The following is a 15,658-nucleotide window of genomic DNA, read 5'->3' on the forward strand; positions in this document are numbered from 1 at the left end:
CAGAGATAAAAACTCAAGGTTGCTGTCATGTCTTGCCAGGCTCGTCTGTGGCCCAGGTGGCGGCTGTGGACCACGACGACCCCCACGAGGCAGACAACGCCAAGATCACCTACTCCTTGGAGAAGAACGCCATCGACGAGACCACGGGGCAGGCCATCTTCGCTATCGACAGCCACCTTGGCCTCGTCACCACCGCCTTCTGCTGTCTTGATAGAGAGAAGACCCAGCAGTACACCATCCAGGTGGTGGCTACTGACGGTGGAGGCCTCAAGGGTGAATGTCTCATGGTATTTTGAACCTTTATCGTAAGCTTAATGTCTTGGTTCAAACACTTGAGTTTAAAATGTTGAAAACAATGTTATCTCTTCGCCTATCGATCTCGCCTCCTTCTGCAGGTACTGCCGCGGTGGTCGTCGAGGTGCAGGACGTCAACGACGAGTCTCCGAGGTTCTCCAAGCCTGAATGGACGCTGAAGGTGGCGGAGAGCCTTACTCCCAACGATGTCATCGCCACCCTCACCGTCCTCGATCAAGACGTCTCCAACAACTTCACATTCATGGTCAGTGGTTCCAGGCACGCTGGGCCTATACAAGGTGTCAAAAAACTTGCTGTTTTAACCTTTGATTCTGCTACAGAGAAATCACATTAACTCTGGGAGTACCCAGAGCAGAGGTTCGAATCCTCCGCATGGCTACTCCTGATATTCTCCTTAGATACTGGCAATCGTGTGATGTTGAAGCCCTTGGTTGAAGGTCCTAGAAGCTCTTGGTTGAAGGTCTCAGAAGCTCTTGGTTGAAGGTCCTAGAAGCTCTTGGTTGAAGGTCTCAGAAGCTCTTGGTTGAAGATCCCAGAAGCTCTTGGTTGAAGGTCCTAGAAGCTCTTGGTTGAAGGTCCTAGAAGCTCTTGGTTGAAGGTCCTAGAAGCTCTTGGTTGAACGTCCTAAAAGCTCTTGGTTGAAGGTCCCAGAAGCTCTTGGTTGAAGGTCCCAGAAGCTCTTGGTTGAAGGTCCCAGAAGCTCTTGGTTGAAGGTCCCAGAAGCTCTTGGTTGAAGATCCCAGAAGCTCTTGGTTGAAGGTCCTAGAAGCTCTTGGTTGAAGGTCCCAGAAGCTCTTGGTTAAAGTTCCCAGAAGCTCTTAGTTGAAGGTCCTAGAAGCTCTTGGTTGAAGGTCCCAGAAGCTCTTGGTTGAAGCTCCCAGAAGCTCTTGGTTGAAGATCCTAGAAGCTCTTGATTGAAGGTCCCAGAAGCTCTTGGTTGAAGGTCCCAGAAGCTCTTGGTTGAAGGTCCCAGAAGCTCTTGGTTGAAGATCCTAGAAGCTCTTGGTTGAAGGTCCCAGAAGCTCTTGGTTGAAGATCCTAGAAGCTCTTGGTTGAAGGTCCCAGAAGCTCTTGGTTGAAGGTCCCAGAAGCTCTTGGTTGAAGGTCCCAGAAGCTCTTGGTTGAAGGTCCTAGAAGCTCTTGATTGAAGGTCCCATGCGCCAATTTTTACATCTTCCCGCGTCTGAATGTGATGATCAAAAGTACTTAGCTACGTATCCTAAAATCTACCTATCTGAAGGAATCTTAAATAGTAGACGAATCTCCCCAATTTCTGTATAATATCTTCCTACCTTTTTCTTTAACTGAAGCGCATATAGCATAGATTTTTTACACCTGATGTGAAGGAATTAGCTAAGCAATATTTACGAACAAACTCATTTCAAGTTCCATGGTCATTATTTATTAGAAAAGTTCACCAATTGTTTTGGGAAATTCAGTTCAACTTTTGTAATGAGAAATTATCTGTAATAGGCTGGAGTAAGTAGCAGTAGTAGGTCAAGGGTCACGAAGACGATTGGGTGCTCAAGGAGGAGCAACAAGTCAGAGTTCAAGCAGTCAGTCAAGATGTAAGTGTTTCTGCAGTCGACTGAAAACACTGACTTACTGATACGGAAATATTTCAGTGTGACATATACGCAAATTAAGAATAAAATTGCTCCATACGGCGATTTCCTTGTAGTCTAATTACTTGGATTGGTTGGTAGAGAAATATTCTCGCTTCTAGCAGGGACGACGTTCGATCCCCGAAGGTGCAAGTGCTTGGGCACCGTTCCTGTCTTCCATCCTCACATCCAATTCTATCCTGGGGGCAGATTCACGAAGCAGTTACGCAAGCACTTACGAACCTGTCCATCTTTTCTCAATCTTTGGCGGCTTTGTTTACAATTATTAAACAGTTAATGAGCTCCAAAGCACCAGGAGGCTGTTTATAACAATAACAACAGTTGATTGGCAAGTTTTCATGCTTGTAAACTGTTTAATAAATGTAACCAAAGCCGTCAAAGATTGAGGAAAGATGTACACGTTCGTAAGTACTTGCGTAACTGCTTCGTGAATCTGGCCCCAGAGGTTCGTAAGTGCTTGCGTAACTGCTTCGTGAATCTGGCCCCTGGCCTTCTATTCCTTCCATGTTCTTAGGAATTCCCCCTGACATTACATTACATCTTGACCACTATTAATGAACCACCTCCCTAGTTAAGTCTTAACTGCGTAGTTCGACAGTTTAAATACATAATTATCAGTTTTTCCTTGGCTTTGGTCGATCTAAATGGTTGGACTAATTGATTAATTAATTAATTTATTTATTTATTTATTTATTTATTTATTTATTAATTTATTTATATACAAGAAGGTACATTGGGTTTGTGAGAATACATAGCATAGTATTAAGTACCTGGGTGTTAGTCAGCTGTCACGGGCTGCTTCCTGGGGGTGGAGGCCTGGTCGAGGACCGGGCCGCGGGGACACTAAAGCCCCGAAATCATCTCCAGATAACCTCAAGATAGTATTTACAATCTTGTAACGCCACTAGTACGCGCAGCGTTTCGGGCAGTTCTTTAATTCTTCAGTCTATCTCCCCACATATTCCAGTTCTTAGTCTGTCTTGTATCCATTTCAAGTGCTATGTTGCCATACTGGTTTAATTAGCGCTGTCTCTTCATAGTTACCTTATCTTACCTTTGTTTAATATCTCATTGATATTGGTTTATTGCATCAATCTATTGCATGGTTGTATAGCATTATCTTTCGAAGGATGTATACACCAAGAGGTGTATACAGCACTCTAATCGGTGTATATATAGATGTATACTGTATACTTATGTATATACTTGTATATACGGAATTAATACTTGCTGGCTGGTTAGTAAGGTATTGTGGTGGTCTTAATGTGACTATCGCATATTACAAGATAGATGTTGTTGTTGTTGTTGTTATAGATTAAGCTACTCGGAACAAGTTCCAAGTAGCACGGGCTATGGTGAGCCCGTAGTGGACTTACCCGGCACAGGAGCGGTGCTGTGTTCAAGATAGATGCTATCGTAGGTAATAGCTACAGTACATGACTATCGTCTACATATCACGAAACTATCGTTAGGATATCACGATATCCTAGCATAGAGGATATCGCAGATACCGACTGAACCCCCTAATCACGCTTCTTGTTAACCTGCCCCCTTACAGGTGATCCCTAACCCTTACAGGTGATCCCTAACAGTGGTCGAGGTTGGGATTTGTTCGAGGTCAAGGGACGACCTGGAGGAGCCCCTGAAGGGGACCTGAGGGCTGTGAGGACCCTGGACTTCGAGGACCCTGACCACAGACGAGGCTTCGAGTTCAAGGTCCAGGTTTCCGATACGGTACGTGGGGGCTACATCAATCAGGGGTGGATTGATGACCTGTTATCTCCAGTCTGTTGATGATTGGTGTAGAATCCGTAGATCAAGGGATATATGCACTGGGAAGTATACCCGTTTAGGTATACATAGGCATACTACGCTTCTCAGTGAGTATACATTAAGAGTATACTTTAGTCCTGGATAATTTTCAGGACTTATGTATACTCGGTGGATGGTCGGTAAGGTGTTGTGGTGGTCTTAATAACCCTCCAGAGGTTGGTAGGTCTTAATAACCCTCCAGAGGTTGATAGGTCTTAATAACCCTCCAGAGGTTGATAGGTCTTAATAACCCTCCAGAGGTTGATAGGTCTTAATAACCCTCCAGAGGTTGATAGGTCTTAATAACCCTCCAGAGGTTGATAGGTCTTAATAACCCTCCGGAGGTTGGTAGGCCTTAATAACCCTCCAGAGGTTGATAGGCCTTAATACCCATCCAGAGGTTGATAGGCCTTAATAACTCTCCAGAGGTTGATAGGTCTTAATAACTCTCCAGAGGTTGATAGGTCTTAATAACCCTCCAGAGGTTGATAGGCCTTAATACCCATCCAGAGGTTGATAGGCCTTAATAACCCTTCAGAGGTTGATAGACCTTAATAACCCTCCAGAGGTTGGTAGGTCTTAATAACCCTCCAGAGGTTGGTAGGTCTTAATAACCCTCCAGAGGTTGATAGGTCTTAATAACCCTCCAGAGGTTGATTGGTCTTAATAACCCTCCAGAGGTTGATAGGTCTTAATAACCCTCCAGAGGTTGGTAGGTCTTAATAACCCTCCAGAGGTTGATAGGTCTTAATAACCCTCCAGAGGTCAATAGGTCTTAATAACCCTCCAGAGGTCAATAGGTCTTAATAACCCTTCAGAGGTCAGTAGGTCTTAATAACCCTCCAGAGGTCAATAGGTCTTAATAACCCTCCAGAGGCCAATAGGTCTTAATAACCCTCCAGAGGTTGATAGGCCTTAATAACCCTCCAGAGGTCAATAGGCCTTAATAACCCTCCAGAGGTCAATAGGCCTTAATAACCCTCCAGAGGTTGATAGGCCTTAATAACCCTCCAGAGGTCAATAGGCCTTAATAACCCTCCAGAGGTTGATAGGCCTTAATAACCCTCCAGAGGTTGATAGGCCTTAATAACCCTCCAGAGGTCAATAGGCCTTAATAACCCTCCAGAGGTCAATAGGCCTTAATAACCCTCCAGAGGTCAATAGGCCTTAATAACCCTCCAGAGGTCAATAGGCCTTAATACCCTCCAGAGGTTGATAGGCCTTAATAACCCTCCAGAGGTCAATAGGCCTTAATAACCCTCCAGAAGTTATAAATTGTGCTAGTTGTAACATAGTTTTTGTTAAGACTTCAAGATTATAACTGAACACCAGTTAAAACAATTATTTCTTAGATAATAACTGAATGGTTCTCATTGATTAATGATAATAATTGAACCGTTTCGAATTGAATTAATAGAGTATATATTGATGAGGGACGCCATCCAGCAGGTGGCGGGTGGTGTAAGGAGTCACTCTGCGGAGGCGCGAGTCACAGTCGTCCTGGAAGATATCAACGATAACGACCCTATCATAGAGGACGACCACGCCCATTTGACCCTGCCTGAGGACACCCCTCCAGGGACTCTGCTGACCACCTTCACCGCCCGCGATCCTGACGGAGTAAGTCCTATATTTATCGCTAGTAGAGATACCGTTTATCTCCCTGTCAATAGCAGCCATTAGGAGGAGCTGCCTTGCACGATGCAATAGGCCTTCTGCAATGTCATATATCCCTTACACCCTTCCATTCACCTGAGCTGTGTGGGACTCGAACCCTGGACCCCATGTTGTGTGTGTGTGTGAAGCCCGAAGCTCGAGCGACTGGGCTATGAGTAGACTTAATAGGGAAAGTTTCCAGAAGCAGCATATCCCGCTGTCAAACTGGAATTACGGAAACAGGAGTGTATTTATTCTTTCTCCGGTGTGGTTACAGGACGGGCAGGGCGCCGTCTACTACAGCGTCGCCTCCGGCAGCGACCCCGGCAGACAGTTCGGGGTGGACGGGTCCGGGGCGGTGAGGCTGGTGGGCGGGGTGGACCGAGAGACAGCGGCCGCCCACACGGTACTGGTGTGGGCGGTGGACGGTGGCCGCCCGCCCAGGACCACAACAGCCACCCTCACTGTGAGTACCGGGACCTCTGTGAGTACCGGGACCACCGTATACACTGTATTTCTCACACTGTAACACACTATATCTCTATGAAGTTCTCTACAACTTTCTCGACTTTTATTTTGAGATGAATTGGAAAACTTGGATAAAAGAAATATGAGGCGTAAACTGTAATAAAAGTGAGGTAGGAATGGCGACTGGTTCATTCACAAGCCATAAACTCTTCTGTATCATTTCAACCGAAGTGTTTTTTCTTTTAAATGTTACTTTTTAAAGTATATATGGGTTTGAAATTTGCAATACAACACACCGATGCAATAATTTAAAAAGAGTGGATGACGAAGGATGAATTTCTGTCAAGCAGGATCTGACGCTTGGACATTTTTGGCGCCTTTTTGGGGGCGCAGTGGGTCGAGTTGTAGTCATGGGTCCTTGGTTATACACTGGCTTGGTTATACTGGCTTTCATGTTGGGTGTTGCCGCGGCTTGTGTGTTAGAGAGTATAACACCAGAGACGTATTGTTGGCGATGCATTATTCCCAAAACAAAGGAAGGTCGGATAGCCTCTGCTGCTGGAGCAATGTGAGGATATTCCTCAATACTGTCTATGGTTGTGATAGCGAGGGAGCCCAGGTGATCACACCAGCTGAGATTACAGGCTCGGGGGGGGGGGAGGAGACCTCAGAGATCGAACATAGAACCTGATAGGTTTGGGAGCTATCTAGAGCCTCGTGCAAGCACATATCGTAGTGATTGAAGTGCGCAACTTTGCATGGCGTTGCGGTGGAGTCCAACCACTAGGGCTGGACGGTAGAGCGATGGTCTCGCTTCATGCAGGTCGGCGTTCAATCCTTATAGTTCCCTTCAGCAAGCCTGCATTGGATCTGGCATGTTCCCGCGTGTTCACAGCTTGGGAACTGCAAACTTCGAGTTGATGCATCCTCATGGTCTCTTGCAACAGAGACAGAGACGGCAACTAGGTGATGATTGATTGGTGAAGGTTAAGCCATCCAAGAGGTGGTACGGGCATGAATAGCCCCGTAAGTGGTAGATTTTTTGGGAGTGAATGTGAACTAGGTGAACTGGTGGTGGTGTTTAGTACTGGGAAGGCCTGCCAGTTCTTGCCCCCACACGTAGAGTGAACTAAGCTAAGCAAAGGTAGCACTGGGCAATTACCACCGTTTCCCGCCCCGGCTCTTTGGTCCCGCCTCTCAACCGTCAATCAACTGGTGTACAGATTCCTGAGCCTACTGGGCTCTATCATATCTACATTTGAAACTGTGTGTGGAGTCAGCCTCCACCACATCACTGCCTAATGCATTCCATTTATTAACTACTCTGACACTGAAAAAATTCTTTCTAACGTCTCTGTGGCTCTGTGTGTGTGTGTGTGTGTGTGTGTGTGTGTGTGTGTGTGTGTGTGTGTGTGTGTGTGTGTGTGTGTGTGTGTGTGTGTGCGTGCGTGTGCGTGTGTGTGCGTGTGTGGTCCACCTCTGGCTACCGTAATTGCAAAACTTTGCCAAATAATTGCCAGGGGAAACTGGTAAGCCAGCATGACTTAAGTACCACTTGGGGGGTGACTTGAGGACAATTAAGGAGCTGGGATATGAGTTCAGAGCGAAGGAACGATGTCCAACCACGTGGGTCATCGGGGGATCGAGCCCCGACCTTGCAAGAAGCCAGAACATCCCCTCTGCCAACCAGCTCAATTGTATGGGTGAAAGGTGAGGGGAGAGTCATTGGAAAAGGAATAGAGCTGCATTGTATGGGCTAAAAAGGCACTTTGTGAGAGGCCTTCCTCTGTACCGCCTCTTGTGACCTTTCCTGACCTTTGTACCGCCTCTTGTGACCTTTCCTGACCTCTGTACCGCTTCTTGGGACCTTTCCTGACCTCTGTACCGCTTCTTGGGACCTTTCCTTACCTCTGTACCGCCTCTTGTGACCCTTCCTGACCTTTGTACCGCCTCTTGTGACCTTTCCTGACCTCTGTACCACCTCATGTGACCCTTCCTGACCTTTGTACCGCCTCTTGTGACCTTTCCTGACCTTTGTACCGCCTCTTGTGACCTTTCCTGACCTTTGTACCGCCTCTTGTGACCTTTCCTGACCTCTGTACCGCCTCTTGTGACCTTTCCTGACCTTTGTATCGCCTCTTGTGACCTTTCCTGACCTCTGTACCGCCTCTTGTGACCTTTCCTGACCTCTGTACCGCCTCTTGTGACCTTTCCTGGCCTCTGTACCGCCTCTTGTGACCTTTCCTGACCTTTGTACCACCTCATGTGACCTTTCCTGACCTCTGTACCACCTCATGTGACCTTTCCTGACCTCTGTACCACCTCATGTGACCTTTCCTGACCTCTGTACCACCTCATGTGACCTCTGACCTCGATTGTACTCCACGCAGGTGACCGTGACGGACGTGAACGACAACCCGCCGTTCCTGGCCGAGCCCCGGGAGGCGCAGGTGGAGGAGCACGGCGAGGCGCAGGTGGTGGCTCGGGTCAAGCTCGGTGACCCCGACGACTGGAGCCAGGGTCACGGGCCTCCCTTCACCGTGACCCTTGACCCCAGGGCACCACGTCACGTCGTCGCCAGCGTCACCGTCACCCTAGATAAGGGTGAGTTGTCAGGGTCTTTTTTGTGTGTTATCGTACATCACACTAAAGGTGTTTGTTTACTATGTATATATGCTGGTTAGCATTGTAAATGTGTGGCCACGTCTGTGGTAGAAAAAAATAAAAAAAAAAATAAAAAAATAAAAACTTTTGGTTTTTCTGTTCTACAGTACTTGAGGAGAGGCTGTCCTTGTTCACCTGTTGTCAGTTCTCGTCAGTATCTTGTATGTTGCGATCATGTTCCTTATGTTTCCTCTCTCCTCTCCAGAGTTGTGATGTCTATAGGTCCCTTAATAGTGTGTTTTAGCTCCTTAATAACATAAGATAGTCATCCAGGCTGATTTCGACATTTACATTATTTATTTACTTACATTTACACTAATTTCATAACTTTAAAAAACTATTCAATATATGTAACAGCTGTTTACTCAATAATATTTTTAAAAACTTGTTCAAAATAAGATAGTCAGTAGTAATGATTCACATATATTTTTGTTTATAAATTAAAAATTTGTGGACAAATCTATTCAGCTTTAGTGGAGATTAAAATACTCGACTCCATAACAATATTTTGTCAGAATGTGTTTACAAATTATGAAATTGTTTTACACAGCATTTTCATTCTTTTAAATTATACAGAAACTTTGTACTTTGATGAATGTTGTAAAGGTGTGGAAATTCTTTGTTTAAATATGACATAGTTCCATAGAGCCTTACTGTGAATACATATACTAATGAATATAGAATAATGAAAATACATATATGTCCTGAAATGTTAGTAATGTAGACTAGAGAATCATTATGTACTTTTGGACCACCATAAGTTCATATGTACTATTATATAGTCCATGAATAAAACTTGGACATTCCTAAGCTTAGTGTAGTACTTATATGTATTATCTTAGGCCTTATCTTTTCTCTCTGTCTCTCTCTCTCTCTCTCTCTCTCTCTCTCTCTCTCTCTCTCTCTCTCTCTCTCTCTCTCTCTCTCTCTCTCTCTCTCTCTCTCTCTCTCTCTCTCTCTCTCTCTCTCTCTCTCTCTCTCTCTCTCTCTCTCTCTCTCTCTCTCTCTCTCTCTCTCTCTCTCTCTCTCTCTCTCTCTCTCTCTCTCTCTCTCTATATATATATATATATATATATATAAATATATATATATATATATATATATATATATATATATATATATATATATATATATATATATATATATATATATATATATATATATATACAGTATAATGGAAAGGAAACGAATGATTTATACAAATCCAAAACCAATTTCAAAACAAATCTGAAACCAAATACATAAAAGCCTCGTCCTTTTGAGAACGTAAATATCTTGTATTTGTTGTCCTTGTTTTTTTACATACACTATAGTTATCTGAATGCAATTGGCCGCGCGTCTCACTCGGGATTGTGAATGGCATCCCGAGAGCTTCCAAACCTATCCCAACTTTGGATCCCTTGTTGAAATACTATCCGCAAGCCATCGCTCGTCTGTTTTCCCGCCACAATAACAACAGAACGGTTACAGATTAGGGTTCATCAGGGAATCGTTTTCTGTGAAGGGCGCATCAGAGGGATTCAAACCTAAACACGTGTGAAACACGTGTTGGCCTCACGACTTGAACGTGTTCGGTACATAGTTAAGATTAGAATGTAAACATTGGGTGAGTGATAGGTGATAGGTGATGTTTTGACTTGAACGTGTTCGGGACATAGTTAAGATTAGAATGTAAACATTGGGTGAGTGACAGGTGATGTTTTGATGATGTCTGACGGATGTAATGAGAGCTGTCTGCGGAGTCAGACAGAGGCTGTCTGCGGAGTCTTATTGTTGGCAGACAGAGCCTGTCTGGGGAGTTTCTAACACATCTCGGGCGCGAGTAAACATGTTAGCAAGATCTAAAATACTTCTGTTTCCTGTCCAGCAGACGGGGACGAGGGACGGGGCGTCGGCGTGGTGTGGACCCGGACGGGGTTGGACAGGGAAGAGAGACGGATATTGCTGGTGCCTCTAGTGGTGGCAGACGCCGGGTGGCCGCCTCTGTCTGCCACCGTCACATTTACTGTCCACGTCGGTGACCTCAATGACAACCCCATGACGCCCGCTGCCAAGACGGTCACTGTCTACACTCTCCAGGTTAGTCAGGATGAGACATAGACAGAGTGAAAGTGGACTACGAATCCCGGGCCCTATCCACTCAGCCGTCAGGCCCCCTATGGATGGACAAAACGAATACGAATGAGACCTCTTTTTTGGGGGGGGGAGTTTCTCACTGAATTGCTGTGAGTCTCTTCCTGCGGTTGAGGCGGGAAAGAGAGTACGATTGGTGGCAATTTGATGATAAAGGACTGGAGAAATAAAGGGATGACATGGACTGCATTCTCTGAGGGAACTTTGTAGGTAAATGTGTGTGTGTGTGTGTGTGTGTGTGTGTGTGTGTGTGTGTGTGTGTGTGTGTGTGTGTGTGTGTGTGTGTGTGTGTGTGTGTGTGTGTGTATTCACCTAGTTATATTCACCTAGTTGTGCTTGCGGGGGTTGAACTCTGCTCTTTCGGCCCGCCTCTCAACTGTCAGTCAATCAACTGTTACTAACTATTAACTAACTTTTTGTTCCACACACACACACACACACACACACACACACACACACACACACACACACACACACACACACACACACACACTGTGTGTGTGTATAAATTATAAAATAATTTATAAATTATTTTTGCATATTTAATGCCTCTAACTTCTCCTCGTAGCTCTTGCCCTTCAGTTCTGGGAGCCACTTAGTAGTATGTCTTTGAACCTTTTCCAGTTTGTTGATGTGCTTCTTAAGATATGGGCACCACACAACCGCTGTATATTCTAACTTTGGCGTAACAAAAGTCATGAACAATTTCTTTAGTATATCGCCATCCATGTATTTAAAAACAATTCTGAAGTTAGAAAGCGTGGCATAGGCTCCTCGCACAATATTCTTTATGTGGTCCTCAGGTGATAGTTTTCTATCTAGAACCACTCCTAGATCTCTTATTTTTATCAAAGATTTCTCATTGTAAAGATGATTTTAAATTTAAGATATAGAGATTTAAAGTGTGTGTGTGTGTGTGTGTGTGTGTGTGTGTGTGTGTGTGTGTGTGTGTGTGTGTGTGTGTGTGTGTGTGTGTGTGTGTGTTTAAGGGCGAACGCAAACAAAGCCATTCATTACTGTCTTACTGAGAAAAACAGGAAAATGTACTTCTTTTCTGAATGGTTTTTATTACTCTTTATTCTCTCTCTCTCTCTCTCTCTCTCTCTCTCTCTCTCTCTCTCTCTCTCTCTCTCTCTCTCTCTCTCTCTCTCTCTCTCTCTCTCTCTCTCTCTCTCTCTCTCTCTCTCTCTCTCTCTCTCTCTCTCTCTCTCTCTCTCTCTCTCTTTCTCTCTCTCTCTCTCTCTCTCTCTCTCTCTCTCTCTCTCTCTCTCTCTCTCTCTCTCTCTCTCTCTCTCTCTCTCTCTCTCTCTCTCTCTCTCTCTCTCTCTCCCTCTCCCCTGCCCCCCAGGAGACGCAGGGGGAGCCAGTGCCCCTGGGGAGGGTGTACGTCAAGGACCCCGACGATTGGGACGCGTCGCAGAAGACGTACTCCTGGAGGGTCCAGGAGCCTCTGTTCTCCGTCAGCGCCGCCTCCGGACACCTGTCTATGTCCCCCACCACCCCTGATGGACGGTAAGTGGACGGAACTATCAGGGGGAAAGCACCAAGCCATTACGACTATATAGCACTGGGTCAGGATAAGGATTTGGGATGGGACGGAGGGAAAGGAATGGTGGCTAACCACTTGTGGACGGTCGGGGGGATTGAACGCCGACCTGCATGAAGCGAGGACCGGTGTTCTACCGTCCAATCCAAGTGGTTGGGTGATAGACGGTAAGTGAAGGTGACTAATTCAGTACTTAAGGTGACAGATGGCTTTAATTGACAGGTATTTCAAGGTCAAACAAAACACACCGTTTAAACTGAACACTCTTAAACAGGTAACACTATGGAGCAAAAAAAAAAAAATATCGAGTCATTGCAATGGACTCGAACCCTCGTCCCTGAATTCTCAACACCCATTAAAAAGATTGAAACCCGAAATTAAACATCTAAATTGTCATTTTCTAATCTGATTTTGAGTTTATTGATTCGTTGATTACTTTTATTCATCTTTTTTTTAGTCAGATTTTTAATTTTTGTTTTTCTTTGTTACTTTCAGATACGAGTTGGGGTTCAGGGTGAGTGACGTCACTCATGGCATCTCTGACGTGGAAGCCAACGTCACCGTCTACGTCACATCCGTCGGCCTCCGTGACGTCATCGACGCCATCCCCGTCACCCTATTGGCTGACACCTACCGCGTCGTGACGCAAGAGGTGAGAGAGAGAGAGAGAGAGAGAGAGAGAGAGAGAGAGAGAGAGAGAGAGAGAGAGAGAGAGAGAGAGAGAGAGAGAGAGAGAGAGAGAGAGAGAGAGAGAGAGAGAGAGAGAGAGAGAGAGAGAGAGAGAGAGAGAGAGAGAGAGAGAGAGAGAGAGAGAGAGAGAGAGAGAGGGAGAGAGAGAGAGAGAGAGAGAGAGAGAGAGAGAGAGAGAGAGAGAGAGAGAGAGAGAGAGAGAGAGAGAGAGAGAGAGAGAGAGAGAGAGAGAGAGAGAGAGAGAGAGAGAGACAGAGACAGAGAGACAGAGAGCGAGGGGTGAGAGATAGACATATTGAGATATAGATACATATAAATATACATATACAGAAATAGATTGTTATAAATAAATATATAGCTATGTATAGCGATATAGATAAACAGTTATAGAAAACGGAGAGTGAGAGAACGCAGTAATATATACATTACATCAATCTATTTCACATCCAGGAAGGTACGTCAATTTTGACGCGCCTAGTGACCACAGTAGAGGCGTGGGCGGAGGCTGGAGAGGGCGTGGGCGTGCGGGCGGTGTCGGTGGAGCCTCTGGGACCCACGCCCACGCCCACGCCCTGGACTCGTGTCTGGCTCTCTTCTAACGGCATGTTGAATTTTAGTCAGATTCTGATATATCGTAGAACTGAGGTAAGTTCCAAATACTATATAATAACTACGATAATTTATAAATTATTAAATAATTAATAATTTATGACAAAGTAGAAATTTGCATATTTTTTTTGTCATGCCCAAGAAGCTTAATTTCATTTAAAATTGACATGAGAAACATGATCAAATTAATTCATTGTTTAGTAATTTGTCTTTTAATTGCATTGTTCGGTTGTTAGCTTATAGAAGGGATGGTTAACAGGTGATTTAAGTGCTTGTAATCATTCTTTATGATCAGATATAATCATTCTCTTTTGATCAATTATATACTCGTCTATAGTCAGTTTTTAATCATTTTTATCTGATAGAATGTAATCATCCTCTGATCAGTTGAGCAAAGCGATAGGCGTCGCCGTCAGGGATGTGGGCGTGGTGGGCTGTGGTGATGAGGAGGCCGCCCACGACCTGGCCAACGGGTCCACCCACACGGGCGGCCGGTGTGTGGGCGGGTGCTGGGTGGGTGTGGGAGGCGGGTTCAGCGTGGTGGATGCCAATACCTCAGCCGTGGTGGGGCCCAGAATTACGACCCGTGGGCGGTGTGGGTGTGGGGACTCGAGGCCTGCCCCACACCCCACCTGCACCCCACACACCTGCCTCAACGGCGGCAGGTGTGTACCAACCTCCACAGGCACGAGGTGAGTTTGAGCGGGTGTGTGTGTGTAGATAAGACATTTACACGTTTATATGGTCGCAAACTCAAACGAAACACCTGCCACTGACAATATCTGTTCTTGACAGGTGTGTGTGTCCCCAACACACCTGGGGCTCCCGCTGCAAGGTGCTCACAAGGCACTTCGAAGGCGGCGAGGGTGGCCGAAATGCCGAAGACGAAATGGGCGGCGTGGCCACCCCATTAGGTGGGTGGGCGTGGGTACCACCCATCCCGCCTTGTCCGAAGGTCCACGTGAGTCTTGAAGTCCTCGCCGCAGCCGAGGGGGCCACACTGCTATACTCGGGGCCAGAGCCGCTCGACAAGGGAGTCCTGGCGACTAAAGTAGGGCCCGTGAGTGATGTGTTCCTGCTGGAGCTGCGTCAGGGTCGCCCGGTGCTGGTGTTGGACCTGGGCGAGGGACCTGTCACCCTAGTCCTCAACGCCTCCGACACCGTCGCCGACAACAGCTGGCACAGGATCGACGTCAGGTGGGACGATGAGGTAAAGCTTCCAGGTGACACATGAGGTAAAGCTTCCAGGTGACACATGAGGTAAAGGCTCCAGGTGACACATGAGGTAAAGCTTCCAGGTGACACATGAGGTAAAGCTTCCAGGTGACACATGAGGTAAAGCTTCCAGGTGACACATGAGGTAAAGCTTCCAGGTGACACATGAGGTAAAGCTTCCAGGTGACACATGAGGTAAAGCTTCCAGGTGACACATGAGGTAAAGCTTCCAGGTGACACATGAGGTAAAGCTTCCAGGTGACACATGAGGTAAAGCTTCCAGGTGACACATGAGGTAAAGCTTCCAGGTGACACATGAGGTAAAGCTTCCAGGTGACACATGAGGTAAAGCTTCCAGGTGACACATGAGGTAAAGCTTCCAGGTGACACATGAGGTAAAGCTTCCAGGTGACACATGAGGTAAAGCTTCCAGGTGACACATGAGGTAAAGCTTCCAGGTGACACATGAGGTAAAGCTTCCAGGTGACACATGAGGTAAAGCTTCCAGGTGACACATGAGGTAAAGCTTCCAGGTGACACATGAGGTAAAGCTTCCAGGTGACACATGAGGTAAAGCTTCCAGGTGACACATGAGGTAAAGCTTCCAGGTGACACATGAGGTAAAGCTTCCAGGTGACACATGAGGTAAAGCTTCCAGGTGACACATGAGGTAAAGCTTCCAGGTGACACATGAGGTAAAGCTTCCAGGTGACACATGAGGTAAAGCTTCCAGGTGACACATGAGGTAAAGCTTCCAGGTGACACATGAGGTAAAGCTTCCAGGTGACACATGAGGTAAAGCTTCCAGGTGACACATGAGGTAAAGCTTCCAGGTGACACATCAGGTAAAGTCTCCACGTGACATGACAATATCATCTCCCGTCAAACTCCGCCCAACCACTTGGACTGGACGGTAGAACGACGG

At 46.1% G+C, this 15,658-nt stretch overlaps 1 protein-coding gene across 1 annotated transcript in view; it reads left to right on the plus strand.

Annotated features, from left to right (window-relative positions):
• Positions 1-15,658, plus strand: part of LOC123746569 (putative neural-cadherin 2) — a gene marked incomplete at its 5' end in the record, with an annotated part of 39,679 nt that overhangs the window by 11,898 nt on the left and 12,123 nt on the right. The window contains 12 exon segments of the mRNA XM_069318349.1: positions 40-273; positions 396-559; positions 3,519-3,674; positions 5,202-5,372; positions 5,686-5,874; positions 8,267-8,480; positions 10,411-10,619; positions 12,022-12,185; positions 12,715-12,871; positions 13,360-13,554; positions 13,906-14,210; positions 14,314-14,728. Coding sequence (XP_069174450.1) covers positions 40-273; positions 396-559; positions 3,519-3,674; positions 5,202-5,372; positions 5,686-5,874; positions 8,267-8,480; positions 10,411-10,619; positions 12,022-12,185; positions 12,715-12,871; positions 13,360-13,554; positions 13,906-14,210; positions 14,314-14,728 — 2,573 coding nt within the window.

This window comes from Procambarus clarkii, chromosome 90 (genome assembly GCF_040958095.1).
Source record: "Procambarus clarkii isolate CNS0578487 chromosome 90, FALCON_Pclarkii_2.0, whole genome shotgun sequence".
NCBI classification, from domain to species: domain Eukaryota; kingdom Metazoa; phylum Arthropoda; class Malacostraca; order Decapoda; family Cambaridae; genus Procambarus; species Procambarus clarkii.